Raw genomic sequence first — 25,622 nt, forward strand, 5'->3', positions numbered from 1 at the left:
TTAATGAGGCAAACTTCTTGTGTAATATCTCCTTGTGAAATATAAACAAGGACTCCCTAGAAAAAAGAAAGACCAAAAATAAAACATGGAACGCCGAAGTGACAAACCTCTACAATTGGAAGAAGACTCACTTTCGGCAAACTAGAGTCAAAGACTCATAATAAGTGAATTAGTGAAAAGCGAGGTAGATAGCCTCTAAGCCACAAAATTCACTTAAGTGCACGGAAATGTAACGCTAATGCTGCTAGAAACAATGAAGGAAAAAGTCTATTATGGAAATGTGACAACCCCTCATGAAACGTGAAGGGAAGCAAAATTTCAACTCGTGAAATGTGAAGTTGCACGTCAAATTGAAGTCAGGTTGATGAGCCACTTCATGTATTCTCCTGCAGGTACAACATGTCTTAGAAATCTTGCATTGAGAAATCAAAAAGAAAATCGGGGGGAGGTGCTTCGCGAAGTAGAATTTTCTCTCTGATTCACAACACAAGATTTCTTTATTAAAATCAGTCTTCATTACAAACAATATTACAACACTCTTCGACCAAACATTTTACAACAACATCAATAATCTCATTTGCAGTAGAACAAAGAAAATTTTCATCGATTGCAACACCTGAAAATAAAATGTAAAAATTAACAAAAAATTGCAACTTGATACAATTACTCGTGAAATCGCTTGTGAATAAATTCAATGGTAGAATCTTCAACGAAGTCAATGGGTTCAGACTTAGGCTCAAGCATATTGAATCGTCCAATGAAGGGAAGCCCGCGACTAATGTCATCAACACGGCGAAGTTCTCTCTCAACATAGCGATGGTGCAGAATATAGTCATGCTCGAGTTGGTTCTGAGTGAATTCTTGGAAAAATGACTTCGCAGAAGCATTACGTTCATCATATTTACGGGTTTTATAAGACCAAAAATCATCGAACGATGCAGCAGGAAACTTAGAATGGAACTTACGCCATAAAGAACCAAACATAAAGTAATCACCGTGATTCATAGTTACATGAACCACACCTTCGGTAACCTGCGTAGGAATCACCTCTGGTACCTGCGTAGGAACCATCACAGTTTTAGTACAAAAGGGCCTACACCAAGTTAAACTTTACATCGACGCAAAAGACCTAGATGTTTCCTCACACCTCTCTTCTAGTGCCTAAATTGGTAGAAGTCTCCATAGGAGCAGCAGTGGAGGTAGTAGCAAGGGCTGTTTCTGAAGTAGTCGCGGGGTCTATAGATGATGTACGAGATGGACTAGCCCCAGCACTTTGACTTTGTTGCCACACAAAAACAAATAATATTCAATCAAGCAAAGAATAATAGGGTTTCAAGAACAAAACCAAAAGATAAGAGAAAAGAAAACCTGATGGAAAAGACACTGCCCCTCCTCAACAGTGAGAGCATAGCCAGCTCACTGGAAGAAACCCCTCATAAAGTTCTTTGCAATGTTCTTGGTGAAAGGGGGAATCTTGTTAGCGGAGATGTCATCAGGCTAAACATAGTCACGATCACAAAGATGACGCAAGTCGGACTTCGTGATAACCAGGTCACTGTCGTCTGGGGGAGAAGTCAGGAGAGAACAAATGGCATGCGCAAGGGTCAGAGCAGACATGACGACGCCCAAGTCCCCGAAAGCATGACCATTGATTCCAGAAGACTGGATGCCTTCCACAATCCATTTTAAGATATTGTCAGTGTTTAGACATGGCAACCTACCAAGGGGGGTGCCCGAGGTAGTGTTTAGTGCGCGGGGCTCGCCAAGACTAGGTTCTCGAAGGTGAACTCAAACACACGATTTGGACAGGGTCGGACCGCTAGATCGCGTCATACCCTACATCCTGTGTGTTGGTTGGATTGAATTGCTTTGGAGGAGGTCCCTACCTCACCTTATATTACTAGGGGTAGGGTTACAGGTCGGTTGTTTACAAGAATATTAGTCGGATTCGACTAGATTAGTCCTACTCTAATTGCTACAAGTAGTTTTCCTAATCCTCAACTAGTTCCAGTCTTGCCACATAGACCACACCATCTTGCACCGTAGTCTCCATGTGTGACACATCTTGATGTTCAGCCATGTACCTAGGACTGTCCAAACCTTCTGGTGGGCCCATAGATGTATGTACGACAAGCCCCCGAGTACTTTTTAGTCAAATGCAATAGTCCTAAGTACTTTTGTAGGCTTCTCCGAGTAGTTTTGGTGCTATTTGAGTACTCCATCGGGTTGAGTCTTCAAATATACTCAAGCACTACCATACGGCTAGAATGTGCCCAAGCCTCATTTAACTTGGTGTTGAATCTTCAATCTTGAATTTTTATATGGAAGTGCGATGAAAGTCGCACTCCATATGGAGTAGACCCCTAGCCTTATGTTGAATCGAAGAATCAGGATGAGGGTCAATATGTAATTTGTATCTCTTTTTCCTTAAAAACCAAGAGAAAAAACTTCTTAGCCGATGGGCATATGGCACACAGCCCCCGAGCCGTTACACGACTAGTTTGGTGGGTATAAGGGTCAACCTCTGGTTAATGTGACCGTTCATTAACAGTAACCTTATCTCTTCTGAAAATAATGGAACTTTCAACCAGGTGCAAAATCTTCGGGCCATTAAACAGAAATAATCCCATTAATCCCACTGTTGTGACTGCGCAGCGGTTATAAATAATAGAGGAAAACAATATTTCCGTTTTACTTGGGCCATCTGCTCTTTCAACTTCCGCACTATAGCCCTAGCACCTCTGCTGCCCCATCCTCGAGCTCTAGCACCGTTGTCCCCCACCGCTTAGCTCCTGAGCGTATGCGAAGGAAGACCCTCATGACAACAAGGATGAGGAAGAAAGGAACTGCATCCAAGGTGGTGGAAGCTAGAAAGAAGAAAGCAGACAAGAAAAAGGAGATCCAACTGCCGGCTCCCAAGCATGGAAAGACTGACCAGACTGCCCCCGTCGTTCCCTGTTTGTGCTTGGAAGTGGTCATTGCTCAAGGAAGAGGACATCAAGGCACTTGTGGCAGCCAACCTCCTCAAAGAGAAAGATGTCATCAACTGAAGGTCTGCATTCAGCAACCCATGGCCGCTGGAGACATACGTCAATGAGACAGTAATCTTCTCCCATTTTATTGAGCGTGGACTGGCTTTACCTTCATCCGACTTCTTCCGCGGCCTCTTGGATTACTACAAGATTGAGCTTGTACACCTTAACCCCAATAGCATTTTGCATTCCGCAATATTTGTTCATCTGTGCAAAGCATGCCTGGGGGTCCAACCACATTTTAAGCTTTTTCGCAAGTTTTTCCGCACCAAGCCTCGACCCAAGAGAGCACACGAAAGGTGGCTGGATGAGCCTTCCCACAGAGACTGCTTGCAGCTACCCGAGCTCCTGGACAGGATAGCCAGACTCAAGCAACAAGGGATAACAGGAGTTGAGGTAGCCTTTAGCTTCATGAAGAGGCAAGTTCAGCCCCTGCAACTGCGGTGTACCTGGGAGTATGACTACTCCGGCGTCAATGACCCCTCTAGGATGTCACCAGAAGATCTTAGTGTGGATGCGGTCATGGTGCTGTTGAGGCACCAATTCAAGGATGCAAGTGAAATCCCAACGATTGTGTGGGAGTCCTGCACCGCAAACCCGCCAAGCAGTGTAAGTATTCATGGCTGCAGCCCCCGAGTACTCATTTTGGTAGTTTTTGATGTACTGACTTGTTTGCCTGTGCAAGAAGATGTACACTTGTACTGCTCCGCTCCTCCTCCTCCCAGATTAGAGGACTTTGAAGTTGCTCCTTGGGTACATACGACTGCGAGTGTATAGAGTGAAGCTGAGGAGGAGAAAGAAGATGAAATTGAGTCCTTCAGCAGCTCCAACTCTTAAGCTACGGAGGAATTCATGCTCAAGGCCCGGCCGTCTGACAAGGCTGGATTGTCCTCTAAGTCATCAAAGCGCGTGGCTAAAGATAATCTGGAGGCTGGGCTGGCGCTACCACCAAAGAAGAAATGGACCATCGTTGGGAAGCATTCGGTGAAGAAGCCTCTCACTACCAAAGACGTGCCTCCGCTAGTAATAACCTTCGAAGAAGGGAAAGATCCTAAGGATTGAGTACTAGTAAGTGAATTCCTTACCATCATGTCTACTCAATATGGCATTGGTGGTGTGCAAGTAGTCAGGGAGGTGACCGAGGTGAAGAGGACGACTACTAAAGTCGTACCGTAGCAGTTGCTAGTAATCGAGGAGGTCATCAAGATTGAAGACAACCCATAGCCCCTCGTTGCTAGGGCGAACCCTGCCAACGCCCAGACTGCTCGAGAGACAGAGACGGCAACGAGGGCTGGTGAGGATCGCATTGCAACCCAACAAACCGCGCTAAAGAAGCCATCTCCGACCATCAGGCCAATGCACTTGTCAGGGTAGCCCTCTCTGAAGCTAAGGATATCCTCAAAGTAAGTATTGGTACGCCATTCGAGTACTGATTGTAGCTTGTTATTGACTTGTAGTATGTCTTCTAACTACTTGTCTTTTGTAGGAAATCCTCTAGCGTGGAGCATGGAGGTCCAAGCCCAAAGCCCGTGACCAATGGCACTAGCCACTCGATCCAGGACATCGTCCCAGCTCAAACAAGCCTGCTGCTGGAGGAACAACCTACGCTGGCAACAAATCCAGCTGTCGTATCACTTGTAGCTGCATCAATGCAGGACGTAATTTCTTCATTAACTGATTGTTGTAGTGCCAGCCCTCAAGCAACCAGTGCTCGAAGCCACAGTGGCGACTACCTCTAAGAGTAGCCACCGAGTCGGAGGTAGAGATTGAAGACGCGGTGGTGACTACCTTTGGCGTTGTGGCTACTCTCGTAGCCCTCGAGCCGGAGGTAGAGGCCGAAGCCATGGAGGGGCTTGAAATTGTGGCAGCCATCCCACCTTCCGAGCCAGGCCCATTGACCAAAAGTGCCTTGGTTCCACTCGGTGCAGCTGAAGTTGAAGCGGACAGGGAGCCATTGCTAGCTGAAGGAGTTAATCTCAAATATATTCAGTTAATCAATGACCCGCTACTCAACGTAGAGCTGGAGGTAGGGATGATAGAGATGTACCGCCGTGTAGGAAAATATGCAGTGGTAAGCTTTTGATTTCATTGTTTCCTTAACTTTGAAATTGGTATCTGTATCTTGACACGAATACTTGCTCTATTTTGCACGATGTAATCAAGCGCTCCCGCCAGAAGTCTCAGATGCTCCAGGGCTACGGAGACACAATAATCCGTGCTGAGGCACTCGCCCAGGAGCTTGCCAAGGAGCGGGAGTACTCCTCTCGGCTGCTGCTGAAGTACAACAGTCAAGCCACCGAGTAACGAAACATCGTCCAGCAGTTCGAGGAGGAGAAGGACCGCCTCTAGAAGCGCAACTGAGTGGTAATTGGTCTTCTCCCTTTGGTCTTTGAGCACTGATTCCACTTTGGTGATACTAAATTCTTTTTTGTGTTATTCCTGCAATGCTCGAAAGAACAAAGGAAAATCTCCAAGGCCAAGATGTCAACTAGCAGAACTCCTACTACTGGGTGATGGACCAGCATGACAAGTTATCTACGTTGTACGAGAACTTGGAACATCACCTGGAAAAGGAGAAGAAGATGCGCGCGGATGGGGAGGTCGACTTGGTCAACACCATGAAGACCCTCGAGGAGTGTGAGGCTGAGCTGGAGGCTATGAAGCTTGCTCTGAAGGAGCTAACCGAAGCATCTTAGCCCATTGTGGACATGGTGGAGCCCCCATTTGAAGGTGTGGAGCCCCGCCCTCTATTTGAGATACTAAAGAAGGTGCCAGCGAGGTTCATCGGCTACATCCAGAAGATAGTGGAGTCGGTCTCGAAGTAGCTGCTAGCCTTTGTGAAGTCCTTTTATCCACAGGCGGACCTAGCTCCTGTTGCGGAAGGGATAGTAGAGTACTGCTCTGATGAGCAATTCCATCAGTACCTGCAAGAGATGGGCCCTATCGCCAAGGAAGTGGTGATAGAGTCGGAGTGCCCGATCTTTCGGTGAGTGGAGATAAATTCGACTTGGTGGAAGTAGACCCTCACGATCCGACTACGACAAGCGAACCCGACGCGCCAATGCAATCGCTGAACCAACTCCCGATGGTTACCAACCTCGCCGGTGCGAGATCAGCCTGATCACGAAGATCGATTCCTGTCCGCAATCGAAGAACGAACAAGAAAAAGAGGCGAGCAATCTAAATATCACTCGAAGGTGGAGTTCTGAATCAACAAGGACAGCGCGTATTTGCGCGTGTTCAAGAGTAGCTAAAGCTAGATGTAAAACAAAACTCAAGTCGTAAACAAAAAGGACTCGGACTAAATAAAGGGGGCGCAGCCCCTGGAGTCCGAAGGGGTCACGGCGCCCAACCCTAGGCGCCCCACCTGGGCTACCCTGTTGGGCCATCTTCTTATTCCGATGGGCCTTCGTTCCTTAACAGCATGATGAAGTTTAATTCTCTCGCACGGGCTCGAGTGATTGGCCCAACTGGATGAGCAACTGTAGGCGCCTGAGGTGGAGGAGCAACTGGAGGCGCCTGAGGTGCTGCTGGTGTAGATGTACTCGTGGTGTCCTCATCAAGTGGCTAGTCACTTAGACCTTTAGTAGTCTCTGTAAAAGTGAACATCAGTTCTTTGTAGTATAAACATGATATGAATGAAATGTAAATATTTCTAAGTCTTGTTGGAATTTTTATTGCTTTCAACTTGTTGAGTTTAGTGCATCTTATGAACTACCCTGATAATTGCTCCTACAGTAGATGTAAGTGTCTGCTCATAAGGCTAATTTTATGAGCCTCTTCAGATACACAGTATAGAGTACTTTAGGATGCGACTCCTTTCTGCGGAGTATGAGTACTCAGGGCATCTGGGTAGTCATACTTCTTTAGACAAGTAGACTCTTAAAGATTTCTTCGACTAGATCTTACTTTGCAACCTCTTTGCGTTGTTTTGATATTGTGCTCTCGAAAACCTGGAACTACAAACTTGTTATTACAAGCTACGACTAGACAAACTTATCTAGGTAGGAACTCGGGCAGTTTAAATAACTCCCGAATTGCTGACAACTTCTTTTCTGAAAGCCGTCGATGGACAGACTTGTCCAAGGAGTTGATTAATTCATGAATTTAACTGTAGACTTGTCTTTGCAAGCCGCTTTTGGACAATTTTGTCCGATGAGTTGAATAACTCAAAAAGTACTTTTGCGGACTTGTTATTACAAGCTGCATGTAAGCGATTTTGCCTCTGGAAGCTAAATAGCTTTGTACAGGCTTGTTATTACAAGCTACGAGTTGGGCGATAGTACCCGGGGAGCTGAATAGCTCTGTGAACTTGCCTTTGCAAGTCGTAATTAAGCAGAAATATGTAGTTGTATTGCAATAAAAAGTAAATCTGCTTTATTAAATTGTAATTATACAACTGAGGCCAATGGCCAATTTACATGAATATGTAAACTTAAGGATAAAGTTGACAAAGTTGCTCGATGTTCCATGAGTTATCGACGTCTTCACCAAAGAGGTGTTGGAGCCTATACGACCCAGGTCCTGTGACCTTGGAGACGATGAACGGTCCCTCCCATAGCGAGTTTATCTTGTGATGCCCCTTAATGTCTTGGATACGCTTGAGCACCATATCGCCTGTATTGAACGAACATTCTTTGACGTTGCGATCATGATAACGTCAGATTCCTTTAAGGTACCTTGCAGACTGGACGTGTGCTGCACAGCGAGCTTCTTCGAGGCTGTCTAGGTCTAGACGCCTTGTTTCTTCTTCTGCGCCCTCCTCATACTGCTCGACTACTAGATATTTTCACATGACGTCGGCAGGGAGGACGGCTTCTGATCCATAGACTAGGAAGTAGGGCGATTGCCCTGTAGACTTGCATGGATGGGTGCGAAGCCCCCAGAGGACATTGGGTAGTTCTTTGAGCCACTTGTCCCCTTTGGTGTTTCCAATATCATGTAGTCTTTTCTTGAGAGCTTCAAGTACCATCCTGTTGGCGTGCTCAACTTGGCCGTTGGTCCGTGGATGAGTGACGGAGATGTACCAGACATCAATCCCACTAGTCTTGCAATATTTCCAGAACTCATGGTTGTTGAAATTGGAGCCCAGGTCTGTTATAACACGATTGGGTAAGCCATAGCGATGGACAATTTCGTCGAGGAAGTCAAGTACTCTGTCTGCCTTGGGGCAAGTTACTGGCTTGACCTCAATCCACTTGGTAAACTTGCCAATTGCCAACAGTACTCGGTTGAACCCTCCAAGCACCATATGCAGTGGGCCAATCATGTCTAGCCCCCAGCACGCGATGTAGGCAGGGACGTGTTGTTGCTTAGCAAAGAATTGACATCCTTGGCATCGGTGGACTAGTTCTTCAGCGTCAGCGAGAGCTGTAGGCCAATAGGACCCTACTTTGAAAGCTTTTCTCATGATCGTTCGTGAGGATGCGTGATTTCCGCAGATGCCTTTGTGAATTTCCTCCAATATGTCCTTGATGTCTTACCATGAGACGCACTTCATGAGTACTCCTGATGATGCGCCTCTTCTATAGATCTTGTCTCCGAAAAGAACATAGTTCTTGCTGCGTCGTAGGACTTGTTCTCCTTCTGTTTTATCTGGAGGTAACTTATGCTCTTTAATGTTTTCGATGAAGGGGGTTCTCCAGTCTACATCAATCATCATAACCTCTCGGTCTGGTGCATCGTGACCTCGATCAGTAGTTGTTGATGGCGCCGGCTCCGTTATGGATGGCTTGTGCAGCTCATGGATGAAGACTCCAGCTAGAACTGGAGCACGAGTAGATCCAAGCTTTGATAAGACATCCACGGCTACGTTGTTGTCGCGAGCTACGTGGTGAAACTCCAGACCAGAAAACTTGTTCTCTAACTTGCGTAGTTCCAAGCATTACGCATCCATATTATCCTTGTGGCGATCCCACTCATCGTTGATTTGATTGATTACCACCAGTGAGTCATCGTAGACCATCAATCGCTTGATTCCTAGCAAAACTGCCAGGCAAAGCTCGTGCAGAAGTGCCTCGTATTCAGCTTCATTGTTGGATACCTCCCAAAAGATTTACAAGATATATTTGAGTTGTTCGCCTTTGGGAGAGATTCAAAGTACTCCTGCGCCGACGCCCTTGAGCTTGAGTGATCCATCAAAGTACATAACCCAATGCTCAAGGCACTCAGCTGGCGTTGGTACTTGATTTTCCCACCATTTTGCCATGAAATTGACTAGTGCCTGGGATTTGATGGCAATCCTCGACTTGAATTCTAAGGACAATGCTCCGAGTTCTACCACCCACTTGGATATTCTTCCTGTTGCATCCCGATTGTGGAGAATTTCTCCTAAGGGGAAGTCTGCGAGGTAAGTAGTATTGCACATAGCAATTTCTGAACTAGCGGGTACCTGGCTTTAGAATCTGACAACACCTCGCTGACGAAGTAGACAAGCCTCTATACTTTGTATACATGGCCTGGTTCTGGTCTTTCAACCATGATCGCCGTGCTAATGACATTGGTAGTCGCGATGATGTAGAGCAACAAGTCTTCGTTGTGATTTGGCACCATGAGCACCGGTGGCTTCAATTAGAAGTCCTTCAACTGTTGCAAGGCTTGGTCTGCCTCCTCGGTCCACTGGAATTTATCTTTCTGCTTGAGTAGTTTGAAGGATAGTCCTCATTCTCCAAGCCTTGAGATGAGTCTATTGAGGGTCGTCATGCATCCAATCAGCTTCTGGACGTCCTAGATGAACAATGGGGCATGCATGTCGGTGATGGCGGAGATCTTCTCAGGGTTGGCTTCGATTCCTCAATGACTGATCATGAACCCGAGTAGTTTTCTGGAGGGTACGCCGAAAATGCACTTGGTTGGATTTAGCTTCCACCGCAATTCTCGCAAGCTTGCGAAGGTTTCTTCTACATCTACAATCAAGTCGTCGGGATTTCTGGTCTTTATGACCATGTCATCCATGTACGCCTCTACATTGCGGTGTAGCTATTTCTTGAAGCACTCTTGGATTGCTCGTTGATAATTAGCGCCTGCATTTTTCAACCCGAAGGACATTGTAGTGTAGCAAAAAGCTCTGTATGGGATGACGAACGCAGTCTTGATTTGGTCTTCTTCCTTGAGAGCTATCTGGTGATACCCCGAGTAGCAATCGGAGTAGGGCGCATCCAGCTATCGAGTTCATGACTTGATCAATCCTAGGGAGCCCGAAGGGATCCTCTGGACAGTGCTTGTTGAGGTCCATATAGTCGACACACATCCTCCACTCGTTGTTGTTTTTCTTTTGCACCAGGACGGGATTGGCTAGTCACATTGGATAATAGACTTCTTCTATGAAGCCCGCTGTGAGTAGTTTGACCAGCTCTTTCTTGATGGCTTCCCTTCTATCTTGGGTGAAATGGCGTAGTCGTTGTCTTTTTGGTGTAGCGTTTTGATCCACATTTAGTGAGTGCTCGATCAACTCCCTAGGCACCCCAAGCATATCTGATGGCTTCCACGCGAAGATGTCACGGTTGGTCCGGAAGAAGCTGATGAGCACGCTTTCCTATTTAGGATCCAGCCCTGAGCCAATCAGGGCTATCTTGGAGCTATCACTAGTCTCAAGGTCAATGGCTTTGATGTCATCTTCACTTGCCGACTTGACCTTGGTTGCCCCCGACTTCTTCTTTGGGATCTCGAGTTCTAACGGGGACAATTTCTTTGAAGCGGCGAAGACTTGCATCATCGAATATAGCACCTGAGTAGTTGTTGCTAGCTCTACAGCTTGTCGCAGTCGTATGATCTTTTCAAGTCTCTGCGCAGAGAGAGTACTCCCTTGGGTCCTGGCATCTTGAGTACTAGGTACACGTAATGCAGGATGGCCATGAATTTGGCCAATGCAGGTCTTACGAGGATAGAGCGATACGATGTTTCGAAGTCTGCCACCTCGAACCGGATGTACTCTGTCTGGTAGTGTTCTTTTGTCCTGAAGGTAACTAGCAAAACCACCTGTCTAAGGGGTACAGCCGTGTTGCCAGGGATGATCCCGTAGAATGGAGAGTTCGTTGGGGTGAGCATGTTAGTAATGTCGAGGCTCATCTTCGTTAGTGTCTTGGTGAAGAGTACACTGAGGCCGCAACTGCCATCAATGAGTACTTTGGTGAATCTAGAGCCAGCGACTACTGGGTCCAGGACGAGAGGATATCATCCTAGGTCTGAGAAACTAGTCCATTGGTCCTTCCTGGAGAAGGTGATTGGCACCTCGGACCATTTGAGTAACGTAGGTGTTGCTGGTTTGATGGACTTGATCTCTCAAAGGGAGAGCTTCTGGGACCGCCTACTAGCAGTACTAGGTGTGTCGCCAAAGATGACATTGATGGTGTTGGCAGGGTTCTGAAATTTGCCGTTGTCATCATCATCTTCGTCTTCCTTGGCCATGCCCTTGTATTTAGTTCCAAAAGGTTTTGGCAGGTCTTTCATGACTCTACATAGACTGTAACAGTTCATCGCAGAGTGTTTATGGTATGAGTGCCATGGGCACTGCTTCTTTAGGAGCTCGCTGAACGGAGTCCTATCTTGATTCCTGCCGCCTTTCTTGGATGACTGTGATATTGTCGCGACAGTATTGTCTGGCTTTATCTTGCAATTCTAACCTCCCGAGTGGTTATTTCGGTTGTCATTGTTGGGACGATCGTTGCGGTTCTTGTCATTATGCTGGCCATTATTCTGATTATTGTTGTTCTGGCCCTTGTTGCGATTAGATTCAAACCTCTCGATCTCCTTGTCTTCTTCATCTACCCACGCCTGTATCATGATCTTAAGAGATTTGATATCCTCGGGGCGTCTCCTGCCAAAATCCTGGAACATCCAGCGGTCATAGAAACCGTTCTGGAAGCAATTTAGGGTGTCACGCTGTCACACACTGAAATTTATAATTTCATGATGTGATTAAAAGGAATAATAAATAATGATTTTCTTATAATTTTAAATTTTTTCCCAACCTTTATTTTTCTTTACAAGAAATTTAGGATGGGAAAATATAGTTGTTTGTTTTTCGGAATGTAATAAGGTTGTTCTGTGTGTTGCATTCATGCCAATACATCTTGGTGTTCCTTGAGTGCAAAAGGTTTTAAAATGCGTTCAGACGATGTCCAGACCCTTCAGAGAATTTTTCCAGCTTTTTCTGGAATTTATTCTCCTTTTCATATACCTAAATCAAATTTTTGGAAGGTTCTAGAACCCTTTTCACGAGCTCCAAATGTTTTATTTGGATTGATCATGTCCCAATCTATCTCTAGGAATTTTCCTAGAATTTTTGGGATTTTCAAAGTATTTTTTCGTGATTTAAATAAATTATCTAGATTTTTTGAATTTTTATTTAGATGGGAAATAAATTATGAAAAAAGGGAAACCTATCCTATCAGTTTGGGCTGAGCCCGTGGGCTCGACCCGCGAAGGCCCATTGGGGGCCGTTGCCACAGCTCCCAGGCCGAGCCCGGCCATGACCGCTGTCAGCCTGTCCCTCGGCTTGCGCGCCACCTAGGGCTCCACCCAGTCCTATAAAGGGCAAGCACCCGAGCTCCTGCACCCTTGATGCTCTGCTCTACCCCACCGTCGCCGACCGCCGCCGCCAAAAGCCGCCCAGGCCCGGCCATTGCCCCGCGTGCCACCGCCCATCGCCCCGCGTTCCACCGCCTCCCGCGCCGCGCCCAAGGCCATGCCAGCCACCCGCCGCAGCCATCCTGCACCGCAGCCACCCGCGTGCCGCCACCGGTGAGCTGGGCGCCGGCCGATGGGAATTCGGCCGGGATGCATACGAAGGCTGAAGAAGGTAAGGCAGGTTTACGTTTTAGCCTCCGAGAATGTATGAAATCCTTAGATCCAGTCCACTCTTTAGGTTTTAATGCGTTTAAGCCCTCAGTTTTTGCAGTTATACCCCTGGAAGTTTCTAATCCTCGCCAGCAAGTCCCTAGAGCTTCGTTGAGCCATATCTTTTGCGTTTTAACTAATTCTTTCACTCACACATTCGTATCAATGTGTAGAGTAGTTTTGTACCACTTTTCGGTGCTGTTTATGATGATTGGTGTACTGATTTTAATTTAATTCTTTTGTTTTCTTGTATGTGCGTGCTCTGGATGCTTGGATGATTGATGCGAGTAGAACAAACGTACTTCGAGGACATTCAAGAGTAAGAAGTTGAAGGCATTCTAAGCAGCAACACTACTTATAGGAAGGCAAGTGTGTCCTTGTGCTTTTGTCCCAATAACTTTATTTAATCACTATTGCATATGCTTGCATTTAATTTGATGGGTCCTATTAAGGTTTGCCTAGTTTTAATATGATCATTCCTTATCAACCTGGGTTTATCTTTCTGTGGGTAGCTATGCTTAGCTGCTATACTTGGGTTATGGTGCTCCTAATGAAACTCAAAGATTAAACTTGTTTTATTTATGCTATACCTTTCACTAATACAAGATCACAATTCTTATTTGGAACATGGAGCGACCACCCAGGAAAACAGTACAACCACAAGAACTATCATGGCTCTAGTCTTGGCTAATTAATTAGAAATCTTACTCTAAGGTAATCTTACTCAAAAGAGGCAAGAGGGGGCACTGAGTTGAGGTATAACCCCCCGGTCCTCTTGGGAAGTGGCCTTAGCTAAGACACTGTACCCACTAGGGAGGTTTATACGCACCAAACACCAAAACCTTAGCATGTTACAACTGACAAGAGAATCTTTGTAAAGGCCTCGTAGTATCCCTATGCAATCACACCTCGGAAGTGTGGTATGGTGCCTTGCAAACACCGCATGTATGGGTCCAAAGTTCTTTTGAACTTTACGCGACTTGTGGGTAAAGATGTGCGACCTCTGCAGAGTGTAAAACTGATCGATCATCCGTGCTCACGGTTAAGAGCGGCCTGGACCCTCATATGATAAGATTATCGAAAGATGGACTTAAATTACTATCATTTATTTATGGTTATGTTGTTATACCTTATTTATGTTTCTGCTTAATTGTGGGTGGTATGAACTTACACTTAGTTAAATGCTAATAAAATTTGACCAACTATTTAAAAGCTGATGCTGATTAAACCTTAGCCATACCTTGGTTAGCGTTACACTACACTTTTTCCCATGACTTATTGAGTACAAACCATAAGTGTACTCACCCTTGCAAGACCGTTGTTCAGACCAAGTGAATCTGGAGGAGTGTCTGCAAGACTTCGACGAGTTTAGGTGTACGCTTCTTCAGTCAACTGCCTATGGAGTCGTCGCTACTTTTGGAGTTCCGCTGCGTAATAATTACATTTTGTGGTTTATTTGAGACTTTCGATCATGTGATAATGGTTAATATTCTTTTTATTTCGTTATGGCACTGTCTTTGTTATTCACTTATGTCGTACATGTGTGTGTAACTTGGTCCTGGCGCACATGTATTCAATGCACTTGGTTTTGTCCTCCTTACTCGTCTTGAGAAGGCGGGGAACTTGTCGGAATCCTCTCCTGGGTACTCGACTTCTTGCCCGCGCTCACGGCGACGTTTGTCAATGATGGTATGGGCGTCGTGGCCAGCATTGATCTTGTGATGGAGATCCTGTACTGTCCTTCCCAACTACCCTCTGCTCCAGCTTGGCTTGGTTTGGCGCCTCCAATTTCACTTGGTCTGGACGGAGTGCGCATATGGCTACTACCATGCTGGGATGGGGTGCGTGGAACTGAATGTATTGGATTTTGCTGATCGAGTTGTTCGTACACGCGCTCCACTAGTTCAGCTAGTTGTCTGGTGTACTTGCCCTGCGACATTGCGCAGGTAATAAGAACAATGGACACGATGGTGGCAAGAGGAGTATGATGCTGACGCAATTGAACTGCTTCAAATGCGTGGTCCAGGTTCATGATTGGCAAGTTCGCTGCAAGGTGGCGGTGGTGCTCTGCTCTTGCGGCATTTCTTGCTCTCTATCAAGTTCTTTGAGCTTCAGTTTCTTCTCCGACAACGTTGGCGGTGAGCTCATCCAGCGAGACATCATCCGGGTGACGTTCATGCCATGGATTTTTATCTGGTTGCTCTTCCTCTTCGCCTTCTTGTGCAGTAATAAGCGTGAAGAGTTCTCATTCTGGAAAATATCTTTCTGAACTTGACGTGATGACCTCCGTGGTGCCCTCTTCCTTGTAGATGGGTGAAAGTGGAGCTCCCTCCTGGTACGGGAGAGTGTCAAGGTAGGCGATGAGACATGAGTCATCGTTCATGGCTAGAGTGGGTGGTTTCATGTTGGGCCAATAGACGAATCTTCCTTGTGGAGCCGATGTGATTAGCTGCTTGTGACCTGATAAAGGGGTCTCCTCGTCCGGGACCGAGTAGTAGTTGCGGTCCTCGATCATATCCGTGTCAGATTATGATCTGGATAGGGTAGCTTGGTAAATAGCACCCATGTTTTGGAGTTTGAACGGGAATCGATTTGTGTCGTAGTCCGACTTGCACGATGGATTAAGCGCCAGCTCGTGAAAACCAGTTCGACTAATGACAGAAGTCGAGTTGTACTCAGACTTGTCCCCCTAGCCTTTGATCAAGTCAGAAATTGAAAATTCACCAAATTTCTCGACAAGATCCTCAAGAGCTTGACGCTGGAGCTTCATGGAATGCTGCTTCTTCTCTGGGGCTGGTGTAATGTGGCGGTGGAAGTTTCCAACATTATCTGCGATGCAAACCTAGGAGCCAAAGATGAATGTCCCGCCCACTTTGAACATGACGATTGGCTTGATGATGACTTGGGCCATCGAGTTCGCTAGTGGATTCTCAGCAAGATCCCCTACCTGGCACCAGCTGTCGGTGTTTAGACCCGGCAACGTACCGATGGGGTGCCCAAGGTAGTGTTTAGTACGTGGGGCTCACCGAGATCAGGAACTCAAAGGTGAACTCGAACACACGATTTAGATAGGTTCGGGCCGCTAGATCGCGTAATACCCTACGTCATGTGTGTTGGTTGGATTGAATTGCTTTGGACGGGATCCCTGCCTCACCTTATATTGTCGGGGGCAGAGTTACATATCGATTGTTTACAAGAATACTAGTCGGATTTGACTAGATGAGTCCTATTCTAATTGCTACAAGTAGTTTTCCTAATCCTCGGCTAGTTCCAATCTTGCCATGTAGACCACGTTGTCCTGCACTGTAGTTTCCATGTCTGACACGTCTCGGTGTTCAGCCCTGTATCTAGGACTGTCCAAACCTTTCTAGTAGGCCCATAGATGTATGTATGGTAGATATCACCAATAATGCAATCCGCAAAGTTGAGCGGAGGAGGAGGTGAGCCGAAGTCATTAAGCAACTTCTTCAGTTCATCGTGAATATAATGAAAACATTCATCAATAGTATCAGTATATTCTTGATGATCTTTCTTTAGTTTCTCAAACTCAGACCGCAAAAATGCTAGTTGTTCAACTTCTTTGCACTTCACATCGAGAGAGAGTTGAAGCTGGTCAGAACGAGATTTTTCATTCTCAGTGGCTTGTGCAAGGGCGCGAAGTCTCTCAAGTTCGACCTCAAGCTCTTCGTTTCTCTCGGAAAGGGAATTTTTCTCAGCCTCAAGCAAAGTAGACTTGTTCTTTTCAATGTCTAGAGCGGCAGTCAAATTCTCCTTTTCAAGTTGAAGTTTTTAACAATTTCAATTTCCTTAGTCAAAGCACTCTCCAAAGATTTTCGAGATAGATCACCTTTCCGTAGATCTTCGCGGACACGACGCTGGGCAACATGGCAAGCAACAAACGCCTCTTGAAATTTCAATACCAGTTGCGGTGGCTTGTTTAGCAGAAATCTCCTCCTCACGAGAGGCAACAACCATTTAACCAGACGGCACTTCGGGAACAACCATGCTCGGCACAGTTGGAGGACTGCGGTTATGAGCTTGACGAAGTAGGGGCTCTTCGTCGCTTTCAGGCTCATCATCACTATATTGGATTTCAAATGGCTTGCTGGCGGTGCCAGCAGCAGCTTCAGCAAGAGCAAGTGGAGGAGAAACTTGGTCTTCGGTACCATGTTGGGCTGTGGGCGAAGTGATCTCAACATCATCTCGTGACTGGGACTAACATTCAATGCATCATCTAAAAAGTTCCTTTCGCCCTCCCCGGGGCCAGAACCAGCACCTTGATTCTCACTCTGTTCTGGACTGGACTCAACAACTTCTGCCGAAGCAACAGGCTCAAAGTGAGAACGCTTTAGAGCATGAGGAACTGGAGATTTCTTTCGCTTACTCTGCCTTTTGTGGCGAGGGGCTGGAATAGCAGCAACTTCAGCAGAGGAGGTGGTGCCATTCTTGAGAGCGCGTTTGAGAGCCTGTTCTTTTCGAAGTAGAGTGGCTTCGCACGTGCCACCATAAAATTCAAACACGCAATTACTTCGTGAACTGACCAATCTTTTTTCAAGCTCATTGAACTCTTTGACACTCTCAGGGCCAAGGATAACATTCGCCTTTTCCTCAACTTCTCAAACATCAATGTCTGCAAAAAGGAGAAACCAGTAAACAAAATAGAAAACAACAAAATGCAAATTGATCAGGGCATCACCAGCAATTTGAGCAAAGTGAATCACCATCTTTCTTAAGTTTAAAATTGCGAGCAAAGTCTCTCTCTCCAAGAAACAATGGCCCATCCAGGTCTAACAAGGAAAACTTTAACCACGCAGTACTCTTTAGCAAGGTCGTGAGTACTATAAGACTTGGCAAGCTCACGAAATGCAACCATGAAGAGACGTCTAGAGTCTTTGTCTTCGGTTTTGCAAGTCATATCCTTGGGTATGTCCCTGAATTGCTTGCAAACAAGAGGATGGGTACTCGTTGCTTCATCCACTTCGATAGTGTGATAAAACCAAAAGGAGTTCCAATCGACTTCCCATCTGTTCTTATAAGCAGCAACAGGTGTAGAACCTTCAGTTTTATACCGAAAGTTGAGGCAACCATACTAGGCTTCCTCCATTATTAGGGCACCATTTTCTCCGATCTCTCTGCATATTTCGGCTGATGATGGATCACATGAGCGCGAAGAAAATTTTTCCACAGAAGGGGTAACACCCATACTCTTGCACACCCACATATAAACGCTAAGGCGAAGTACGCCATTCGGGGTGAGCTCATGAAGGAACATTCCATACTTGACCAAGATATCGACGACAACTTGGTCCAAGGGGAAGTGAAGTCCAACCGTGAACAGATATCAGAAGACAACAACATTGTTGTCTTGAGGCAGTGGAGTAGTCTTAGAACCAGGTGCTCGCCCATGACCATCTTCAATAATCCTAGAATAAACAAAGTCGGTGATCATTTTGGGAGTAACACGGCTGCGCCCGAAGACGGTAGTAGGTGGGAATTTAAAAGGACTTTTAGGAGGAGCCATGATATCAAACCAAATGTACAAAATGAATTCTGAAATGAAAATGCCAAGTTGGGTTCATTGCGAAGTAAACACAAAATAAAATCGTGAAGTAAAAGTGAAGATATGAGTATAAGACATTTACCGGGAGCACGCGAAGAGGAGAGGCGGCGGCGGCGGAAATACCAGTGAAAGGCAAGATTAGGAGAAACCCTAGAAGAGGTCCAAGGGTATTATAGGCGCCTAGGAGGCGCAATACCCGAAAGAGCATCAGCTAAGTTGTGAAAATGAGGAGATGTCTTTTAGATGGGATGTCGATTAAGAAAAATGTTATCATTATATGCCCACACTCAAACGAGCCGAAGAGGGGAGGTGCTTCGGGAAGTCCTTGGGTCCCCAATTCTGAGTCAAATTCAGGTCACTAGTTCGGCTTGTCAGAGATGAACCTCGCTAGCGAGGGGCTACTATTGGGGAAAAGGACTTCGGTTGGCAACCCCCCCCCCCCCATTTTCTTTATAGTTTTAATTTCTCTTTTTCTAGAAGTCATCGGGTTATCACGAACAGTGTAAGTATGGTTTTTCAGGAATGGACGGCGGGAGCGAAGTGGCAACTTTGCGAGGCGGAGCCAGCTGAATCGAAGTGGCGACTTCGCTAGTTGGAACAAGCAGGAGCGGAGTGGAGACTTTGCAAAGCGACTTCACGAGCAGGGTAGCCGAAGAGCGCTTGGACTGGGCGTGGGCCGTGGAGTCAAAAGGCCACGTCGTCGGGCTAGGCAAAGGCGATGCATCCAAGGAAAGAGCGAAGTGGCTGGGCCGCTTCAAGGCTATGAGCTGGCATGTGCTTAGCCGTAAAGTGATGAGTTGTAAAGAGTGTGGCTAAAGCAGCGTAATGTTACTATAATGCCCTCGAATATGCTTCGCATAAAGTGAAAAAGGAGGGTGATGCATTGTAAAGTGCAAAAATTATGGTCCTATGAAATGGGTCGTCATGAATGGAAATGGACACGTTCGGACAGAGAGGGAGATTTCTTAAACTCTCCCAAAGTCAATTTCTCAATTCTTTGTCTTTCTTGTCATCTTCATTTGGAAACTTGTTGGCCCCACTCCGGCGACGGTTTTCTACCCTAACAATATATTAATATATGCTAGCAGAAATGCTAGTGTGTTGTTACGGGTTCTACCTGTTCTCAAGTCAATGCGCTAGGAAAAAAATTCATATAGAATGAATCATCCTTTGCGAAATTGAGTGTGCACCTTCTTAAAAGCTTTGGGGTTGATGGCCTACACTTGCTCTCCAACACGTAGTCCCCATCCATTATTCATGTTAATGCGGTGCTGGGGAGCTGAGCGCTTGAGCCTAAGTAGCTCACAACTCAACAACAAGTGTAACCAAATCCAAAGGACTCCCTAGCTCTCTGCTGCACTATTCTCCAAAGCTACTAAAGTAATCCAACTCAAGTCCCAGACCACATGGTGCTTGCCAGAGAACCATGGCTTGCCATGTCCTCCCGCACTAGGCTGCCTTGTTCTAACTTTGCCGCTTTCGCAAGGATCAAACATCTATGTCGCTCACTACCACTTCGAGCATCCAGACAAATCGATGCGTGGGTTCGCTCGCTCACTCACATGCAAGGGCATTGCCGCTTTTGCAAGGATCAAACATCTCTTTCGCTCACTACTGCTTCCAACATCCAGCCAAATTGATGCATGCGTTTGCTCGCTCACTCGCATGCCAGGGCATTGCCCAGATGGCGGGAGCGGCGTCACCCTGCCATCCATGCCCCCACCCCCGATAGCATGCTCATTCCACTACTACTACACCTTCTCCATCTTGTCCACAAAGCACGTAAACACGCTCGGCGCAGCCACCATGTTGGCCTTCTCCACCATGGTCCTGCTCTTAGAGATACCCATCACAATACTCCTTCTCCCCTACCTCCTCGCCCTTGCCAGATCACCTTCTCGCGTCCGAGCAAGCCCAACCTGGTCACGCCCATCTTCCTAAGCCTCAACGGGCGGCTCCGGCTTCCGATGCACACTGTGGTAGGCTTCGTCATCCCGACGCTCTACATGCTCGAGAGACTTCGAGCTGGGGACACGATTAGCATTGCTGTCACGGTCCCACATGCGTTCCTCCTCTCCATGCAGGTGTTCACCGAGGGCATCATGGCGGCATGGCCGGGCACGTTCTCGTTCTCTATTAGGGCCGCGGTGCAGCGTTCGAGTGGCTGCGAGAGGAGCTGCAGGAGAGCGACGAGCTCAAGCGGCCCGCCTGTGGTGGCAAGGCAAGTGGTGACCACGGCTAGGACCAACAGTCTAGTGGCGATGATTGTCGGCAGCGAGCTCTAGAAGGCGGGGTGCATCTTGATACTAGCTGGACATGAAGGGTGGGAGGGACCAACGTCATGCCGCCGGCGCCGTGGCACCGGCGGCCGCATGTCGGGTCCAGAGCTGCAGTTGGAGACAAACTGAGAGGGAGTGTGGGGTGGACGATGAGTCGTGCTTGCCGCTGAGCATGGATGGGTGGGTCGGAGGCGTGGATAGGGAGTGCCAAGAATTTTTGGATTGAAGGTTGATTATTAAAAAAGTAAGTGAAAACGTTTGGCCCTTTAATATTAGGTATAGATATAGATTAATGTTCCAGAATATCGTGACATGTAATTAGGTCAATTAAGTTGGTTGAAAGAAACGTTTGGCCCTTTAATATTAGGTATAGATATAGATTAATGTTCCAGAATATCGTGACATGTAATTCGGTCAATCAAGTGTTATCATTAATTCAAAGACAAATATGTTTCAAATCAGATGTGAGGAATAGTCGAACTGAACACGTGGAGGCTAGGGATCAAAGCTTAAACAAGGTTATGACCAAAGTTTGAAAAGTTAGAACTCATCTAGAGGGTTTAAACTTATAACCAAACTCATTAGCCAAAAGATGCTTATGGTGGAACAACAAAAATTTCAGAGTTATATGTGGTAATTGAGTAAATGAAACATCAAAATCCTAATCTTAATCATATAGAAACTATTTTACGGTGGAGCAATAAAAATTTCAGAGCTTGTATAAAAATCTTGGAAACGCTAATTAAGAAGAAGTCAATAAAAAAAATCTGGAATTTCAGTGAACTTGTGATGGAGATGCACACCTCGCCTTCATGAACAGACGACGGGAAAAGATATGTCAGTGTCAACTTGACACGGTGCATTCCTATGCAAGGAATGGTGTTGCATGCTTTGGCATGCCAGCACTATAAACTCAGGTCCATCTCATAGTTGTTATGTTCGTTAAGACATGGAGCCGTGGTCTAGCGCAACTTGTCGAGAGACAAATGTGTCCAACTCTGGTTTTATGAAAAGCCACTGAAACTAAGTTTTTCCCTAAAACTCACTTTTCTGGTTTCCGGGTAGCTTGTTTTAGATAAACCCAAGTTAGTTGGAGTATCCAAACATTGGTTTAAATGTTTTGTCCGGCTAAAAAGGGTCTTATGAAATCTGGTTTTCATAAAACACGAGATCCAAACAACCACTTATGTACAATCACATAGAAACATCAATATCCTAAACAGCACTTGCTGTACCATAATCATCCTTAGTTACATTCCTCACTTTGAATCTTACTTTTACTTGGGTACCCTGTAAGACAGCAGGGCAGCGCTGAGTTTATAGGCTCATAACCTCATACTGTCAGACACCCTTTGAACCAGGGAGGTCGACCCACTGAAGCTGGAGCTCTATTTCCCCGCACTCCACGTTCTTTAGCCTGACAACCAGGTCCTGCTTCACCTTCCCCTCGGATACATAAATCGAGCTCTCCTCTGCTAGGCAGTTCTCTCTGTTGGGCACCACTTTCTTTACAATGGTTTTGTCGGGAACATCCTGGAGTTTCATCTTCACAACGTCGACCAATGGGCGGATGTCCAGCTCTGCATTACCCATTGAATCGTCCACAAAAGTGTCCTTGTCAAACACTTCCTGGAAATTTAGAAAGGAAAATCACTTGTCAATGCGTGGTAACCGAGGACATAAGTTCATCTCTCGCTTCAAGAGAATTGGTTAACGAAATCATAGTAGTAGTGGTCCTATAATAGCTGGTTATAGCCCATCTTCTTGGAGGAATTGTTAAGTGTTTCAACTATCAGGTAGTAGTACAGAGTATAGGCTGTTTTTTTGGTATGGGTAAAATTATAATTAGCACAACATATAATATTCAGGGATTTCAAGTCGCGATCTTGCAGCAGTTGATGGATTTGCTGTAGTATACATAAGCAGATCCAGATGCGCACCACGAGAGCCTCGTTCGGGAAGTGACAGCAGCCGCGGGGTAACGGAGACGCGGTGGCACCGGCACGGGAGGAAGCGCCTCCTCCCGCTCTAGCTCTGCCTCACCGTGCTGCTCCCGAGCGCGCTGCTGGCGCCGTCTGCCTTGGCGGCGGCGGCGCCGGAGGCGGCGGGTGGTAGCAGGAAGCGGCGTAATTAGCACAACATATATAATGCCACTTCACATCTTTTCCATCGTACCCTTATACCACATATATTACTTATGCATACTACCTATACTAAGGTTCCGTCGGATATATAAGTCCTTTTCGAATAGTACCGTAAAAGACATCTTCAACTATGAAAGTGCAAGGATGCCTATTTTCTAGCTCAAGCTTGTATCTCAGGCTCTCAGCTACCCTATCCATGTTTGCCTCAGAATTTGTATTTTTCCTTTAGATTCAAATATGAAATCAATAGCAAGCCTCAGGAAACTAATACATTCAACCTAAGAAGCTTAAAACATCCTAAATATGGCTTAATTGAAACTTATTTGGCTGGAATAGGCAAATCACAAGTGTGCATCAATTCAATTGATCAGTTACATGTAAGAATAGACAAAGTTAATTTCCATAAATATGGAAGTTATTCAGCAAGATTCAGTGATAAAAAAAATATAAGGCAAATATTTACTCATCTCGAGGGAGTGACAGCAGGCTGAGCCCTGAGCTAGCATATGAAATTACTATATCTGTAGAGAGATTTTTTTTTTAGCATTGTACGAAGCATGGCTAAGCAATGCTTCTTACAACTGATTCTATACACTGCAAATACAGTGAACTAATTCCTTTTGTTACTCATGGAGTCATCATGGTCCTGACTCCTGAACATTTCTAGAGTTGGAAAGAGTAGGGGGCAAAAGACACATGATATATTCAGTAAAGAAAGGGAGAGAATTGAGACAAAGGGGATGCATACCAATCTGACAGGATCTGCAGGGTTCTCAATGGAGAGGGTGAGTTCTTCGTTCCATTCCGGATTGGTGCTCTTCTTTATCACCCGTGTTTTCAACTTCTGTGAGATGTTAAAAAGTTCATCACAGTTAGCACGCGCACATCCGTGAAAGGAGACAGTCAACTAAAAAGGGGAACTCTAAACAGGGGAAACAAAAGGAATTGAGCAGCTGGCATATCATTCGTCCTCTCTACTGTGGACCGGGGGGGAATTGATCGGAACGAAACTCGACAGATCTCTTGGTCGTCAGACAAAATCGATCAGGGAATCAAGGCAATTTCAACTGTTCGTGTTCTAGAAAAAACGGAAGCAAGCAGGCGAAAGGCGGCGAGGGGGAGGAGGATCAAACCTGCTTGCCGATGCGGACGACGACGTAGGGATCGCTGGATCGGAGGTCGCGGATGGCGAGGTTCACCCCCCTCACGACGCGCACCTTCACCAGTCCGACGAGATGGTCCAGCATGATGCTAGCGTTCTTCTTCCTCTCCAACTCCTCTTCCCCGCAGCCGCAAGGTCTCCTCGGCAATTTCTGGATGGGGGTTCTGTCTGTCTATCTATAAAAAAGCGCTCCGGCTTCGCGGAGTAGCTGACGCTATGAAGTCAAGAAAAAGTAGGATGGCGTATGGCCGGCGATGGTTGGTTGATGACCTCCAGCGGCTGCTCTCTTCCTCCCCCTGCTCTTATACTCCTCCCCCAAGCGGTGGTGCCCCAGATATGAACGGAACTTCTGTGGGTGAGGAGTGGACTATTTCTATTCTGCGGCTGCGTCTTGACCGAGCGGGGGCGGGCAGTGCACGAGGTGCCGTCACTCCTCATCAGGGCCGGCGACTTTTCGCTCGCGTCCCTTTGCCCCGGCCGCGGGCTCCCGGCTGCTTCTACTGTTGGCTGGGTTTGTTTGATCAAGTCGCCGCAAGCGTGTCTGTGTATCCGGAGTCCCAGATGCAGAAGCGGGCAGGAAACGGGCGTCGCGACGGGCCCCCGCACGACAGAGACACGGTAATTTTGGATGCCGCGGGCGGACGGCCACGGCTTTGTTTTGGGTGAGGCGGCGCTGACTGGTTCTTGCGTGGCTCCCATCCGTTCCGCTGCTCCCCTCTCGGAGCCATTTATTTCCGCTTATAATTAGATTATCGGTAAAAATAAGCAAGAATCTCATCAAAAAAATTTATTATTTTTACCGATTCTCGTTTATGAGGTAAGCTGTTTTAGAGGTTTCAACTACGAGGAGTGGAAAGTGAGAAGCGAGAAGCGAGAAAATCTTCATTAAATTATAATGAAACGTGATCATGAGAAAACTCGTAAGCATACACGAACCACGGGTAGAAGCAGGCAAGCAGCAGCGTTCTCTGTTCACCGGGTGAGTGACCACACGGTATGAGCGTGATCGGGCTCAATTTTCCAGTCAAAAACGAGATGATCAAGTGTATGAACGCGCCTCTATTTGGATGGACGTATAGCTTGCTGCACGTGGCCTGCTCCCGACGTGCCGAGGTCGTTCTATTGGGGAGTGGGGACCACACGTCACGGGGCCGGCCGCTGGGGCCCAAAATGTCGTAGCCACGAAGGAAAAGACCTTTGGAACCCTCTAGATGGTCTGTTGATCGTGCTTCCACCCCGGAAATCATCGTGCCGAACTCAAGCCTCGATACGAGGTAATAAATTTTAGGAGTATCACATCGGATGTTCGGACGCTAATTAGGAGGACTAAACATGAGCTAATTCTAAAACTAACCGCAGAACCCTATACTAATTCGCGAGACGAATCTATTAAGCCTAATTAATCCATCATTAGCAACTAGTTATTGTAGCACCATATTGTCAAATCATGGACTAATTAAACATAATAGATTCGTCTCGCGAATTAGACTCCATCTGTGCAATTAGTTGTAATTAGACTATATTTAATACTTCTAATTAGTATCCAAATATCCGATGTGATATGTCCTACAGTTTAGGAGATGTTCAAACACCCCTAAGCCACCACGA

The 25,622-nt window shown here is 46.4% G+C and overlaps 1 protein-coding gene and 1 pseudogene across 1 annotated transcript; one reads left to right on the forward strand and one right to left on the reverse strand.

Annotated features, from left to right (window-relative positions):
• Window positions 1-20,094: 20,094 nt before the first annotated feature.
• Window positions 20,095-20,714, forward strand: LOC111257879 (annotated as a pseudogene).
• A 1,104-nt stretch (window positions 20,715-21,818) lies between these two features.
• Window positions 21,819-24,357, reverse strand: LOC101776926 (GTPase activating protein 1). Its single transcript, XM_004952268.4, has 3 exons — window positions 23,986-24,357; window positions 23,601-23,696; window positions 21,819-22,337 (listed from the first exon to the last, which is right to left on the reverse strand). Exons 1-3 carry the CDS (start codon window positions 24,097-24,099, stop codon window positions 22,050-22,052), a joined length of 498 nt encoding a protein of 165 aa, XP_004952325.1. The 5' UTR covers window positions 24,100-24,357; the 3' UTR covers window positions 21,819-22,049.
• Window positions 24,358-25,622: the final 1,265 nt, after the last annotated feature.

Source organism: Setaria italica, chromosome I (assembly GCF_000263155.2).
Source record: "Setaria italica strain Yugu1 chromosome I, Setaria_italica_v2.0, whole genome shotgun sequence".
In the NCBI taxonomy this organism is placed as follows: Eukaryota; Viridiplantae; Streptophyta; class Magnoliopsida; order Poales; family Poaceae; genus Setaria; species Setaria italica.